We start from the raw sequence: 15,531 nt of genomic DNA, 5'->3' as shown, positions 1-15,531 counted from the left end.
ATGTATGCATTTATACGCATGCTTTCTTCAACCTCCGCCACCTCCTCCTCCACCAAGAACTTCGTCTTCAGCCAGCATCGCCTCACTCAAAAGGTGATGGAAAAAGGTGCTTCGACTTACGAAAATTTTGACTTACGAAAGACCCTCTGGAACAAATTAATTTTGTAAGTCGGGGTTTCACTGTACTAATGTAAAAAAAAAACAAAAAAAAAAAAACGTGGTTATTTATATATGTTTACATGTAAATATCCGATTGCAGTTTGTAGATGCTTCGGAGTTTGTATGTGTTTTGGAGTTTGTACGTGCTTTGTCTCTAGGGGCCACCATAAATATACTTTTATTTATTCACTCCACATAAAATGTAATAAACAAATCATATAATGCAAAAAACAACATTCTTCAGAGTTTGTACGTGCTTCTGAGTTTGTACGTGCTTCTGAGTTTGTACGTGTTTTGCAGTTTGTACATGCTTCGGAGTTTGTATGTGTTTTGGAGTTTGTACATGCTTTGTCTCTATGGGCCACCGTAAATATACTTGTATTTATTCACTCCACATAAAATGTAGTAAATAAATCATATAATGCAAAAAACAACAATTTACATACAACTATTTATATTTCAACTTTTAACTGTTAAATTAAATTTAACTATTAAAATTTTCAGCTTATCCTTTTAAACAAATTTAAAGTGAAACAACACAAAACACTGAAAACCACAACATAATTAAATATAAATTAAAATATACAAAACAAAAAGAAGATGCAAAAAGAAAGATCTGTCATATAGGCCTGCATGAATAAACTTCCTGAACTAAAAATTGTTGTGGATGATTACTCTACCTTTCTAATATGATGTTGTTGTCCTTGGCTCTCTTTCTCTCTCTTTCCCTCCACACTGTTCCTGTGCTACTGCAAGTATAACTACCGCCCCTCCCCCCTCTGCTCAGCGCTCGCGAGGAGCGAAGCGGAAAAAAAGTGCGAGAGAGAGAGAGGGTGAGAGAAAGAAAGAAAAAACACAGCTCCCAATAAGGAGTTGGATCGCATCGTTCACTTCAAAGAGTCGGCTCTAAGAGCCATTTCGTTCGCGACCGACACATTACTAGTGGAAGAACCAACCGGAACTACTGATTAAATTAAAAGTCGGACAGCATTTTCTTATTTAATGCGCCCATAGGTTCAGTTTGAAATTATACAAACATTTAGAGGAACAATACAGGCAAAAATAAAGAAAAGATGGACAGATACATGTCATAATATAAAAATATTAACTTGTGAAATCAAGCCCCTACCTCATTTTTAATCAACTGAGAATTTAGCAATAGTAAACTGCTAGTAAATTGTGGACTTTATTAATATTTATTAAAATACTAATATGTACTAATATAATAAAATTCTGTTATGACAAGAAACTATAGGAACAAAAATTTAAAAAAGAATATGTGTTCTGTGTGTCCCGTTCTGTGTGACTGGTATGGGAAATGCAGTTTATTTCATGTGTCTGTATCTGACTTTGGGTCAATTGCTGTTGTTTTAAATGTTATAGCTGTCTTTACTTGACTATATATGACATTTAACTGAGTACAGCCTAAACACAGAGTACTGTTCCTCTTCTTGGAATGAAAAACAGCTTCTAACACTTCTTCTTTAAATACCGGAGCTCCTCTCTGTCTAAACATTTGTGTGTTCCCTCCCCTTTGGACCTGCACTTTAGAGATGGGCGTAACCAAAATGTGGTGACGTGTATTGCGCAAACACGATTCTTACATTCAGTGGTCAGAGCAGTTTAAGTTCTCAGGAAACGAAACTCACACAGGCACAGATGCTGAGAGGTAAAATGGCACAGAAAGGAGTTCAGCTGCACCCAGAAAGCTTCTCTTGTTCAATCTGTTTGGATATACTAAAGGATCCGGTCACAATTCCCTGTGGACACAGCTACTGCATGGACTGCATTAAAACCCACTGGGATGAAGAGAAGAAGAGAATCTGCAGCTGCCCTCAGTGTAGGCAGGCCTTCACACCGAGACCTCTCCTGGTGAAAAGCACAATGTTAGCAGAGTTAGTGGAGGAGCTGAAGAAGACCGCACTCCAAGCTGCTTCTGTTTATCAGGGCTGTGCTGGTCCTGAAGACGTAGCCTGCGATCTCTGCACAGGAAGAAAACTAAAAGCTGTGAAGTCCTGTTTGGTGTGCCTGGTCTCTTACTGTGAGCAGCACCTTCAGCCTCATTATGATGTGGCTCTTTTAAAGAAACACAAACTGGCAGACCCCTTCAAGAGGCTCCAGGAGAACATCTGCTCTCTTCACAGTGAGGTGATGAAAATTTTCTGCCGTACTGATCAGCAGAGTATCTGTTATGTCTGCTCTTTAGATGAACATAAAGGCCATGAAACGGTTTCAGCTGTAGCAGAAAGGTCTGAGAGGCAAAGAGCGCTCGAGGTGAGTCGACTGCAAATCCAGCAAAGAATCCAGCACCGAGAGAAAGAAGTGAATGTGCTTGAGCTGGAGGTCAGGGCAATGAGTTTCTCCGCCGATAAAGCGGTAGAGGACAGTGAGAAGATGTTCACTGAGCTGATTCGTCTCATCCAGAAAAGAAGCTCTGATGTAAAGCGGCAGATCAGATCCCAGCAAGAAACTGAAGTGAGTCGAGTCAAAGAGCTTCAGGAGAAGCTGGAGCAGGAGATCGCTGAGTTGAAGAAGAAAGATGCTGAGCTGAAGCAGCTCATAGACACAGAGGATCACAATCTGTTTCTGCACAACCATCCTTTACTGTCACCACTCAGACAGCCTACAGACTCATCTAGCATCAATATCCGTCCTCTGAGGTACTTTGAGGATGTGAAAGCAGCTGTGTCAGAAACCAGAGAGAAGCTACAGGATATCCTGAGTGAGACATGGTCAAACTTCTCACTCATAGTCACTCAAGTGGATGTTTTACTGTCAGTTCCAAAACCAGAGCCAACGACCAGAGCTGGATTCTTAAACTATTCACGTGCAATCACCTTGGATCCAAAAACAGCAAACAAATGGCTGCTCTTATCAGAGGGGAACAGAAAGGCAACATTAATGAACCAACAGCAGTCTTATTCTAATCATCCACATCGATTCACTGCATGGTCTCAGGTTCTGAGCAGAGAGAGTCTGACTGGACGGTGTTACTGGGAAGTGGAGTGGATAGGGATAGGATCTCACATTGCAGTCGCCTACAAAAATATTGGCAGAGCAGGGTGGGGGGATGAATGTAAATTTGGACGCAATGAGAAAAGTTGGGCTTTGAGTTGTCACAAAAAAGCATATGAATTTTGGCACAACAACAGCCACACTTCCACCTCAGGTCCTCACTTCTCCAAAATAGGAGTGTACCTGGATCACAGTGCAGGCATCCTGTCCTTCTACAGTGTATCTGAAACTATGACCCTTCTCCACAGAGTCCACACTACGTTCAGTCAGCCGCTCTATGCTGGATTTTGGCTTTTCTCAGGTGTCAAAACCACTAAATTCTGCAAACTCAAGTAGAGAGGAATCTTTCATTTGTAGTGGCTTTAAAGTTGTATTTCACCATTACTTTCACACTTCATAAAGATCAGCTTTCAATCAAACATACACGCTCTTGTATGCAATTAGCTATTATGCTATGTGGAAGGTTGTTTCTGCCACTGAAAAACAACATCCATAAAATAAAACCTTGGGTTATGTATACTTCCTCAGTGGCAGAAACAACCTCCCATAGGCTGCTGCTCTGCATGATTATTTTTATTTACAAAACTATTTCTGCACATGACATTGTAAACTGCTTTACATATTTGCCAAAAAATTCTTTCACTTTTGCCTTGAAAATAAAAAGCACAGTGTTATATGAGAGCAACACATTTACAAGAGTATAAACACAAATGTTAAGTGAAACACAAAATCCAAACTGTAACTGAGATGTTTGTTGCATTTTTCATTTTTGAATTTGTCTCCACATATGTTGCATTTCTTAATTTTTTTTCACTCCTGTATAAATGTTGTCTTTGTCGCCCTCTTAATGTACAGTTCACTTAAAACCAAACATAGCCTTTGTGTTTTGTTTCTCCAACATTAGTTTGACATTAATGGTAGAGTTTCCTCTATGATCTTTCAGTGCTTACACTACACTGTACATGTCTACTTTAGAGACATTTCTGAGACTGACCTCCTTGAGAACATTTTAGCCATGGATGCAAAAGCACATGGACTGTGCTACAGTTTCCTTTTTCATATGATGGACTGAACACAGGAGGTATCTGCTTTTGACTATGCAGAGATGAATCTGATCCCATTTCTACCTGTGTCTACTGTTTTATGATTTCACTGAAGTTTGCTCAACTTTAATTGTCAGGATATATGTTTACTCCAGCTCTCATGATGCAAAGGAATGAAACAGACTTATCAAATGTGCTTCGATTAGGTGCACAATGTGAAGTTCATCATTTTTCTTACAAATAAACATGTAATGACAAACGTGAACAGCTGTGCTTATTTGGGAGACACAGAATGTTTTGTAAACAACTTTATTTTGTATAAAACAATATTGAAGTCATGTCTTGACCCTGTGCAGTGTGTGGACGCTGTGCACACAATCGCCTCATTCACTGCAGTAAACACGCACGCTAGTTCACATGACTGACTCTGTCTCCATGGTTACATTATATTGTATATTATTAAACAGATTCCAAAGATACCGCCAAAGCCCTCTGCAGCTGTAACACTTTCACTCTTTGTAAATTATTTCATATTTTTGACAGTTATGAAGAAAGGACATGTTTTTTAAGGTCATACACTAGGCGGTTGCTATGGTGGTTGCTGTGGGCTAGGGTTCAATTCCTCATGTTAGCCGTCTGCCTTTGGAGGGCTGCGTTCCATTTCAAAGTGGCGACTGTCTGCTGTAACTCGAATTCAAACCCAACTTTGGTCTTTAAGAAAAGGCCTTTCATAGCCATTCACAACACACACACAAAAGCACTTTGCCTCACCATGGTAATGCAGCTTTACTAAAACCTGATATCTGATATAAAACAGAAAAATGAAGCAACTAGAGGTTTAATGATGAAGACTTGGGGGTCTGCAGTTCTACTGAATTATAGAATTGACTGAATTGGAGTTTAGAATCCACTTTTTTAGACTGTTACTGTTTCATTGTTCACCTTGTTACCTTGTTATATCATAAATAAGGTTTATCTATGTGAGTTTGATGAACTATGTGATGGTGTATTTTTCCAGTGTTAGTTCTGCTCGCTATTGTGCAGGTAGAATATGGTAAGTGTTCATAGTAATTCATAGAAATTCAAAAGCTGGCTCTATCTGCACCCCTTTAATATTTAATAAACTCTTAATTACAGTTAGAGTGTGGCTGGTAAAGATGAAAAGACATACAGAATGCAAAATGTCTGAGTTTGGTGATATTTGTGAGTAACAAACAAACCAAATAACTGATACCAAGTAACCAGGTAGTTAGAACTGGATGGCAGCATGTGTTTAGAGTGACTGCTTTATAGTTACTGTAGTTAGGTAAGTATACTTACCAAAAGCAGAAGCACACAGATGAACAAGAATCAGATGCTGAATGTTGCAGGAACATGCTCATGTGTGGTGGTCACTGAATGCTGCTCTGTTCTTTTGTCACTTGTCTCAGTCCTTCTGGAAGTTGGCATGTTAGACAGTCCAATAGTGATATCCTGTCAAAGATATCTACAGTCAAAGTTGGATGTTCATTTTTGTCTTTTAAACATGTTCCTGTATTTTAAAGTACTCTAATTTAAGGCTCAAATGGCTCTCTAAGCCATTTAAGAAAATGTAGTTTGTTTCCTGAGCGCAGGGCTGCTGCAGCTTGTGTTTCCCTCAGAGTGACTGACCTGGGTTAAAGATGGCAAACAGGATTTAAACGGAGAGCGATGGACACTTAGAAAACTGCACAGCACTTTAGAGGCGAACCCACTTTATGAGCAGCTGATATCCAATCACCGGCACACAGCTTTAAAACCTCCGCTGAGTTTTAGCTCTCAGTAGAGTTTAAACACTGGACATAATTCACTCAGGTTCTGTCTGTTGGGTCACATTTACTTCACTGTTTTATTTACAACTGAGAAAATCAGTTTGGCTCAGATTACAGTTAAGTTTCATAACTGCATAATTTTACTGAAGTTTAATGTCTCACTGGAGCACATGTTAGACTGAACCATCTGGTGCTCATATGTGTTGGATTTTTTTAACCGTGACTTTTGAATTTAAAAAAAAAAATTTATGCAAGGAGGAACGAGAAGGTTCCTCCTCGGATACTGAAAGACTCCTGTCTGTCCAGAAATATTACATTATCTGTTTGTTAATAGTTATTCAACTGTAAAATAAAAATAAATGAGGTTAATATATGATTTGTGAGGTGTTTTGTTTTGTTTTTTGATGTTGGTGTTTCGGTCATGTTACCTTTAACTCTCAAAGGCTTGTTAGAAACTATGAAACACATTGTGCAGACTTCTGGATGTTAGAAGAGAACTAATACTGCTCATGAATGAGACTAAAGGCAGGAAGCTGTCCTTTATAACTAAACATGTTAATCACACCTTCACATGTTTATCATAGTTTATTATATAGCAGGTGTATTTCAGTAATAGCTGATTTATTTCTGTATAGTGGTGTACAGTCACACACCTCACGTGGGCATTATGTATGATACTCCGAAACTATAATTTAAACAACAATTTTACATATATGATCTTAAAACAGGACACAGACACTGTAATTGCTGACCTCATATCAAGTGTGTATGTAGACTGAGTTTATGTTTGACGTTTGTTTTATATCCAATCTTAACTCTCAAACATTTAAACAGCAGCTAGTCTGCAGCTGAGAGAATACAAACTTAAACTGGTTTGATTTTTAAAATCAGCAGGAAGTGCCACATTTTCACTCAGTCTTTTATTTGCTGCATGTTTTAAGTGTTTAAAAGGGGGAATGATGGAGGAATGTGTTGTAAGTGAGCATTGTGCTGTAAATCTCTGCACAAACAGTGTGTTGCATTGTCAATTTGGTTATTGGTTATTCACAAAATCACCAAATGATTAATTTGGTGATTTCTTAAATGTAAAAATTTTATTATACTTGATTCTAATCTGCTGCTGAGTCTCCTACTCTGATGGAAATGCAGATAACACAGAACACAGATGACGAACACCTGTTCAACCAATCACATTCATTCATTCATTCATTCACCCAATCCGAAATCATCAAAGCAATTTTGCAAAGAGGCTGTATCTTGACAATCCGACCAGATATCTGAAAAAATAAACCACTACATTCTCGGCTAAAAAAAAAAAATATTAAAAGCGTGTTTGCTGACACACAAACAGTTTTTTTCAGTACAGTTCAGTTAGTTTCTACATGCCAGGGTTGCTGGTGTGCAGAAACGGGGCCACCAGGCCAAAGTTTTGACTCGATCAGCGATAACCCCGCCCCCTGAGTTTAAGATAAGATAAGATAAGATAAGATAGAACTTTATTAATCCCTCGGGTGGGTTCCTCTGGGAAATTCGATTTCCAAAAAAGCACAGCACCGACAGAAGTTACAGAGTTACAGAATATTATATATATATACACACACACACACACACACACACACACACACATATATATAAATACAGAGGGCCACCCTGAAAGATAAAACTAATTCATGAACAGCCAGGGGTCAGGACTGCCAAAATGAATTAATTAAATACATCGGTAAATAATTAATTAAATGTGTCAATAATTAATTAATTAAATATTTATTTAATTAATTAATTCCAATTTAATTTAATTACACATTTAACTAATTATTTGATGGTGTATTTAATTAATCCATTTAGTCACTCCTGGCCCTCCATAGCACTCAGTATCCATTTTAAATCTTTCTTATACAACTTCCAGTGGGTAAATTAAATGTAATATTTTTTAAAGGAACTCCCTTTTTAGCTTTCACAACAAATGCGGAGCTGCACATCTTTCCTCTAGCATCCTCCCCGTCGTGCACGCGCACGTCGGGTCGTCGTAGGGTGGTGGGGGGGGCGGAGCCAGCGGACTGCTGCACTGTCCATGGTTGTGTAGTGGGAGCCAGAGAAGGTCCGGGTACGTGCGAGGAGATGCGGCCATAGTCACGCTGCACTGTCTAAAATCATAACCTGCTGGGATCGTTAGCTTCGCAGCGCATTAGAGCCTACTGAAAGGTGAGCCTCCTCCTGCATTTCCATTATTTCCTTTCTTCCTCGGCACTCTGGTCCTTGTCCTTGAAAATAACTGCTGACGATCCATCCCTGTCTTGCATCAAGAGCAGGCCGGGGAAGCGAACCAACATGGATGCTGTGCGCTATAGCAGTGCTGCTGCTGATGCTTGCACGGAGATTATGCTCTCAGCATCGTACCCAGAGTCTAATCCTTCCTATAGACATCTTTTGGAGCGGGATGCGATTCGTGACGAGTGGAAATTTGACAGCCGTTTGACTGAACATGTAGTTTTTGATGAAAATTTAAGAAATTAGGCATTATAGGGCCTCAAACAGCGTAGTAGATGTTGATTTGTGTCGAGATGACACCCATTTGGAGGCTTCTGTCTTCTTTAAAGAGTGTGTTTTCTGGTCTTCACCTGATGAAGCCTGTGCTGTTGCAGTGCGTTGTCTCTGTGGGTGTCAGCTGCTGATTTACTTAAAGCAGCATATGCATCAGGGGTCCTGCCAAGATGTCACACCTTCAAAAATCAATAAGGAGAATTTATCTCCTGCTGAAAATCTAAAATTTATATCATCAAAATAAAAAAAGGAGAAAAATTCACTATTTTTTCCCCCTTTCCAGGACTTTTTTTTCCATATATTTCCCACACAGCTGGGTGTTTCTAGTAAGTACTGGACATCTGTATTTCATCCAGACAGCACAGGACCAGCTGTTGCCTGCCTGCAGCAGAGAGCATGGAATCACAAGGGCCTCACTTTAGTTGAATGAATGTACATCCTGGTAAAACAGTCCAAGCAGTGCCTCTTAATTTTGTGCATTTCTGTGTGCAGCCTGTGGACGTGAGGCATCATGAGTGAGCAGCAGAGGCAGCGCTCTCTGTCCACCGCGGGTGAGTCTCTCTACCATGTGTTGGGAGTTGAGAAGATGGCCACGACGGACGATATAAAGAGATCTTACAGGTGAGGCTTTACTCTGGTCACCTGGCTTAGCTCACAGAAAGGTCTGATAACCTGTAAAGCTGACTGTGATGCATTCTGCAGGAAACTGGCGTTAAAGTTCCACCCTGACAAGAATCCCGACAATCCAGAGGCCGCAGATAAGTTCAAGGAGATAAACAACGCCCACGCCATCCTGAATGACCCCACGAAGCGTAACATTTACGATAAATATGGCTCTCTAGGCCTATATGTGGCAGAGCAGTTTGGAGAGGAGAATGTTAACACTTACTTTGTCCTTTCTAGCTGGTGGGCAAAGGTAAGACAGGATCGTTTACTGTTTGCTCTTGTACAACCTTTTACACCTGTTGTCTTAACCTTTATTTCATGAATCTGTTTCCTACAGGCTCTGTTTGTATTGTGTGGCCTGGCCACTGGCTGTTACTTCTGTTGCTGCCTGTGTTGCTGCTGTAACTGCTGCTGTGGAAGATGTAAACCACGGCCTCGAGAGGGCCAGGAGCAGGACTTTTATGTGTCCCCTGAGGACCTGGAGGCTCAGCTGCAATCTGATGAGAGAGGTGAGAACGAGCACCGTTTTGTTTGTTTTTTTTCTTCTCACAAGTACGTTTTTTTGTATAGCACTTATAAAAATAACAGTGCTACAAAGAGTGTCACAAAAACACATAAATCACACACACTCAAAATCCAAAAAATCTAACTCTTGCTGGAAACGGGTGGGAACAGTCTGCAGGCTCCTGCCTGAGGATCTCAGACTACACTTGGGGTGTTATGGGTACAGCAGCTCCAATATGTTTTCTGGATACAGGCTGCAAAGAGCTTTAAATGTAATAAGAAAAATCTTAAAATCTATTCTAAAACAAAGAGGAAGCCAGTGCAAAGGCGTTCAGGCTGGTGTATTATGTTTGCTTTTCCTGTAAGAAGTCTTGCTGCTGGCTATTGAATCATTTTTATTTAAGTATTTTAATTAATAGCATTGTACATTTTACACCTTGCTAGTGTTTGATTGGACCCCTTTTGCCTTCAGAACTGCCTCATTTCTCTTTGGTATAGATTCCACAAGGTGCCGGAAGCATTCCTTAGAGATTTTTGGCCATATTGACATGATAGCATCACATAGTTGCTGGAGATTTGCTGGCTGCACACTGGGTACACTAAACACACTATTATATTCAAGAAACCATATATTTTGAGATGATTTGGGTTTTGTGATTCCTGGTGGACTAAACCAGTTGAAGACAAGTTCACTGTGGTCATAGAGTCAGCAGCACTCAGGTAGGCTGAACTACAAGGCAGGATGGAGCTACGCTTTTACATTGTTTATGCCAAATACTGACCCTAGCATCCAACTGCAGCAGAAATTAAGACTCATCGGACCAGACAATGTTTTTCAGTCTTCTATTGTCCAAGCTTGGTGAGTTTGTGTGAATTGTAGTGTTTGTCCTTGTGTTTGTCGTACAGAGGCTGGTGGTGAACCTATAGTGCTGCAGCCGTCAGCGACAGAGACAACCCAGTTAACATCAGATGGGCACCACTCCTACCGCACCGACCCCGGCTTCAACTAACCCTCCGTTCCCATCGATCCTGGCCTGCGGTCCTGCCTGCTTCCCTGCTCCACCTCAGTGAGATGAACGAAAGGGGCAAAACATCTTTCCACTTCAGAAAGAGAGCCATGCGGAGGTGAAGGGGACTAGTAAGCATGGCCCATGAAAGGAACTAATGAATTCGCATCCCTTACACCTCCCTCCCTGATCGGTCCGCTACGTATTTCCCCGCCAGTACGAGAAGAAATCCCTTTTATTTCTTCTTTTGTATCTCTCAGCCTTTACTCACACAGGTCGCCTGCCCTACCTTACCTTTCCCATAGTTTGCATTATGGTGTAGCATGCACTGTTTGGAAAAAAAGGTCTCCACGTTTTCTTTAATCCTTTGCAACATTTTTACTTTGCAAAGCCCATCATGCAGGTGCAGTTTTTTCAAATGAGTACAGTACATGAGGAGGGGATAAAGTTTACCAGATGTTTTATGCTAAAGGAACAGAGAGCCATGGCTCAGGGAGGTGCTGGTTGGAGAAGTGCTTGCTGGCTTAGGTGGTCGGTACCATCATCAAACCTCCAAGAACTAAGTTGTCATACATATTTACACTTTTCTCATGTGATTCGCAATCGATATTCTTTCAGTTGAAAATGCCACCTGATGTTGTCAGACCTGCAGTGTGCGCCCCACCAGAGTGTTTTTAATGTCAATCATGAGGTTATTAAGGCACAGAGCTTTATTTGCAGACAGTTTGCTATAGATTTCTGCTGACGTTAGAGTTTCTGCTTTAGTTAGTAATTCGCTTTGGCATTTTCCTTCCTTCTGAAAGCCCCTCATCGCAGGACAGACTACTTCCCCCTGTTTTTCCTGCAGCACTGAGCAGGTTGTTATAATTGTTACTTTACATTAATGCATATTGTCTTTTAATGTATTTTAAATCAAATATGGCACATTTCAACCCCATGGTACAGTTCACTGTTGTTTCATCATATCACCAGCTACAAATTGACGATGACACTGGATACATAAAGTAAAAAAAAAAAAAAAAATCATACATAACCAACATGTTCTTATCTCAAGGAGTGATATAATGTTGTTTTGTCAGATGCCATAAATGTTTCCAGGTTAAAGATAAAATGTCCTTTGGTGACAGTGCCTTAATGCAATGGCCATAGTTAGTCCGTGAAAGTTAATAGTCTGGTTTTAGACACCTATGAAGTCTCTGTTAGGAGGCTGAAGGGGTGGAGGTGCATAAGTTGTAGTTTTGTCATGGAGGAGACCCTGGTTTGGTTCTTGTTTGAACTTATGCATCATGGTTTACCAAGTTGAAAACCAAAAAGCAGATTCAGAGAGCTTTAATTTTAACATAAATGTAAGCAGTCCAACAGAGAGCAGCGATTAGAGCACAGGGAGTCATCTGCTTATCTCGTAGAGATGAGTTCACAGACTGGAGAGAGCACTTTGGCAATGAGTAAATGGGCTCTTTTATGTGCAGGAGGTAATGAGTTGATGGGAAACAGGTACACCAACCTGCCGCTCAGCAAACAGGGGAGAGGACACACCTCTAGCTTGCTCGTGCACGGAATCCTACCAGGGACTGAGAGAGGCCATGGCACTTTGTGTTTTTCCTCTTTTAATTTTTGCTTTCACTCAGTTAGGTTTAAGCCCTAAAACTACTTGGTTGGCCTCCCTTTAAAATAGCAGCCTTGCTTGATGACATTGGAAGTGACAGTTCTGTGTCACCAGTGCCATAACCCGGTGCATCGTGAGCTGCCACCAAAGGACACCTTGTGCATAAATGAGCCTCGGCTTTGACAAAACAGCGTTATCTGACACCCGACTAATGAGAATGGGCAGATGAAACAATAACATTTCAATAGATTGTATTTATTTTATGGTGACACATCCAGTCTCTTCTTCTCTTCTGTTTTCCTGTCCTTACCTAAGATTTGTACTAATAGTAAAACTATTTTTTAGAGCTACTGCAGCTCACTAAGACTGAGAGACCTTTATTTTATGTTAGTTTTATTTTTCTGCTACGTGAAGCCAAGGAGCTCCAGGTAATCCAGCTGGCTCTGATGAGAACTGCTAAAAGGTAGAAATAACAGATATTTATCAGCAGCAGTGCTGGTTAGGAGGGTGACATGTTTTTAACTCTAGATAAGGTTTAGGGGAAAAAAACATGTTACACTCTTTTGAGTTATTATTATAAAAAAAATAGCATGGAGGATTTCTATTTTCAACTCATTCCTGTGTTTTGAACTGTCCGATGACTTTGATATTTTGTCCGATGCTGTGTGATCGTTCCTCATTGTCGACTTTTCTGAATCCATGCTCATCAGGCATATCATCTGTGAGCCAGTGCTACAGGCAGCTCAGAGTAAAAGATTTTTACATACTGCTGAATTTGCATATATTGCCACACATTTTTGCCATAAATCGCCATGAACATCTTCGCCACTTTGTCAGTTTCATGACTGCTAATGATGTGTTTTTAATGGTTTACAATTGGTGAGCTCCCGTTGCCCACCCTCTGCTATTAACGGTATGGATGTTGACCTCTGTGGCCCTTGTATCATGTTTCCTGTAACCCTTGATGAAACGTAGATGTTCCTGTCATGGCTTTTTCATTGAGATACTGAAAAATGCTACTGTAAATGTTCTAAGTTGAATGCACTGTGTGTTTAAAAAAAAAAATTGTAATGGATCAATGATCAGGAAATGACTCCATAAAAAGACAATATAGTATATAGTGTAACTATAGTGAAATGGTTATATGATGCATTTTTGGAATTTTATTTATTTCATACTTGGTCATGTTTCAGATGATGATCGATTATGATTTTAACTGGTATGGTGTTGTAATGTAGCCATTAAATTTTGCAAGGAATGGTTTAATGGTTAAGGTCGCTTGTACATACACTTGGCCCATATAAAGTATAAACCTTAACATTTATGTTGTAGCATGGTAACTGTGAGTCTGGAAGAAAACAAGTGGATCATTGATCTCATTTGCTCTTGGTGAATAAATGTTCCTCAACATTTTGACTCGGGTTTTTATCAAATTAAGTTACATACAGGTTTTTTGTTTTGACACGGATTTCAGATATTTACAGTAGTAGTAATGATATTACTCAGGTAATGTTTTAAGCCGAATAACCAACAAGTTAATGTCAAGTCTTGAACCAACCTTCATTTCTTTATATTTTGTTTCCAGGGAGCCAGATTTGTAATTTTTTAAGAGGTCTTGAGTGATAGTTGTCTGGACTTTTAAAGGTATGGCTGCTTTTTCACCAATTTTTCCGTCCAGTCGGTGTATATGTACGGAGCCCCGCAGGGGACATGGGAGAAAAAAAATGAAGACTGACTTTGCGAGATCCCGAGTTCGTTTTGTGAGATCTCGCAAAAGTCCGTCTTAATTTTTTTTTCTCCCATGTCCCCTGCGGGGCTCCGTATATATGACCATTTTCAGAGGATTTTTGTTTTTTTAAACCTGATACAGGACATGAGAGATGCATCTACTTGGCCACTGGCCCATCTAGCCTCATCAGAAATAGTGTCAGTGGAAGGAAAACAAGAAGAAAAAGCTCAAGTATGCCAAACTGGAGTGAAAATCAGCAGCAGCAGGTCTTATGGAGCAATGAAATCAAAAAATCTTTGGCCCAGTTCATTGTCATTTCTTTATGAAGGCGGTCAGGAAAGAGGTACAGCTGTGAGTGTCTACAGCCAACTGTAAACTCTGCACGATCAGTTTGGAGCTGCATTTCAGCTGACGGTGTCTTGTTGGTTTTTCACAGTTGCTGTAACATATGAAAGTACTGTCAAATTTTCAATCACCATGCAGAAAAGTAAGCATCTAAATGACAATAACTAAATAAATGTCATATTAAATATTAAAAAATAAGCATGAACACTGTTGAAATCCTTTACACCAATTTGTCTTTAAAATTATTATTATATTATTACTTTTAATTTAAAATATACTGCACATATATAAAAAGAATAATAAAAAAATTTAATAATTAATTTTGACAATGAAATGCTAATGCTAAATGCTAACATAACAGCTGTCAGTTATTACATTTTTGCTCACATGTGAAGGTATTTGTTAGATAAACAAATGTATCTAACTGTAATTAAAAATCAAATTTTTTTAAGCAAAAGGATATTAATTAAAAAAAACAAAGTAATCTGACTTCCAAATAAATCATCCCTTACCTTCATAGTGTGGTGGATTGTTTAGCCAGCAGATGGAGACAAGTCATTCTTCCAACTTACCTCAGGATCCTTGTACTAAAACATCTCTCAACTGTTCAAACTAGCAATTTGATTTGATTTGAAACTTTGATTTCATGTACATGAGTATAGATTTTATTTGTGATTTTACCCTTGTTTTTTGAAGCTATACTGTGCAGGGGATAAGGCTAGATGCAGCATGTTTTTAGTTAAACTAATTTAAAGGACAAAGTAGGCATATGTGAACATCTTGCTCCTCTTCTTTGCATGGGTTTTAATCTGCATGTGTGGGTGGCCTGGTTAACCATGTTCACAGACAATGATTTCCTTAATAGAATCATACCTGTTTTAATGCAGTTCCACCTGTGGGCCTGAAGATCTCTGAATCTTTTGATGATATCATGAAGGGTAAATGGAAATATATTTAAAGTCTTCACAATTTTATGTTGAGGAATATTATCAAAATTGTTCCACAATTTGCAGATGCAGCTTTTGCAGACTGATGATCTTTTTGAGATCATCTGACTGATGAAATGAGTTAAATATGAGCTACTACTTTTCTTAAAATGAAGCATTGTCTCAGTTTAAATATTTTA

At 39.4% G+C, this 15,531-nt stretch overlaps 2 protein-coding genes across 2 annotated transcripts; both read left to right on the top strand.

Annotated features, from left to right (window-relative positions):
* The first annotated feature begins 1,782 nt into the window (after positions 1 to 1,782).
* Positions 1,783 to 4,482, top strand: LOC146684556 (tripartite motif-containing protein 16-like). Its single transcript, XM_085444625.1, has one exon. It carries the CDS (start codon positions 1,819 to 1,821, stop codon positions 3,508 to 3,510), a length of 1,692 nt encoding a protein of 563 aa, XP_085300751.1. The 5' UTR covers positions 1,783 to 1,818; the 3' UTR covers positions 3,511 to 4,482.
* A 3,550-nt stretch (positions 4,483 to 8,032) lies between these two features.
* Positions 8,033 to 13,741, top strand: dnajc5aa (DnaJ (Hsp40) homolog, subfamily C, member 5aa). Its single transcript, XM_085443992.1, has 5 exons — positions 8,033 to 8,209; positions 9,041 to 9,169; positions 9,251 to 9,464; positions 9,552 to 9,723; positions 10,625 to 13,741. The coding sequence occupies exons 2-5, from the start codon at positions 9,060 to 9,062 to the stop codon at positions 10,726 to 10,728; spliced, it is 600 nt and encodes a 199-aa protein (XP_085300118.1). The 5' UTR covers positions 8,033 to 8,209; positions 9,041 to 9,059; the 3' UTR covers positions 10,729 to 13,741.
* The last annotated feature ends 1,790 nt before the right edge of the window (positions 13,742 to 15,531 follow it).

The sequence above is a fragment of the Copadichromis virginalis genome, linkage group LG20 (assembly GCF_057382275.1).
Source record: "Copadichromis virginalis isolate Kocher_CV1m ecotype Utaka linkage group LG20, C_Virginalis_male_GT1.1, whole genome shotgun sequence".
NCBI lineage: Eukaryota > Metazoa > Chordata > Actinopteri > Cichliformes > Cichlidae > Copadichromis > Copadichromis virginalis.
This window is presented reverse-complemented; position numbering and strand designations above follow the sequence as displayed.

Bases quoted from the DNA above. Each gene is read 5' to 3' on its own strand.
- LOC146684556 (XM_085444625.1), top strand. From the start codon at position 1,819: ATGCTGAGAGGTAAAATGGCACAGAAAGGAGTTCAGCTGCACCCAGAA.
- dnajc5aa (XM_085443992.1), top strand. From the start codon at position 9,060: ATGAGTGAGCAGCAGAGGCAGCGCTCTCTGTCCACCGCGGGTGAGTCT. The intron at 9,170-9,250 runs GTGAGGCTTTAC...TGCATTCTGCAG, and splicing joins GATATAAAGAGATCTTACAG to GAAACTGGCGTTAAAGTTCC. The intron at 9,724-10,624 runs GTGAGAACGAGC...TTTGTCGTACAG, and splicing joins GCTGCAATCTGATGAGAGAG to AGGCTGGTGGTGAACCTATA.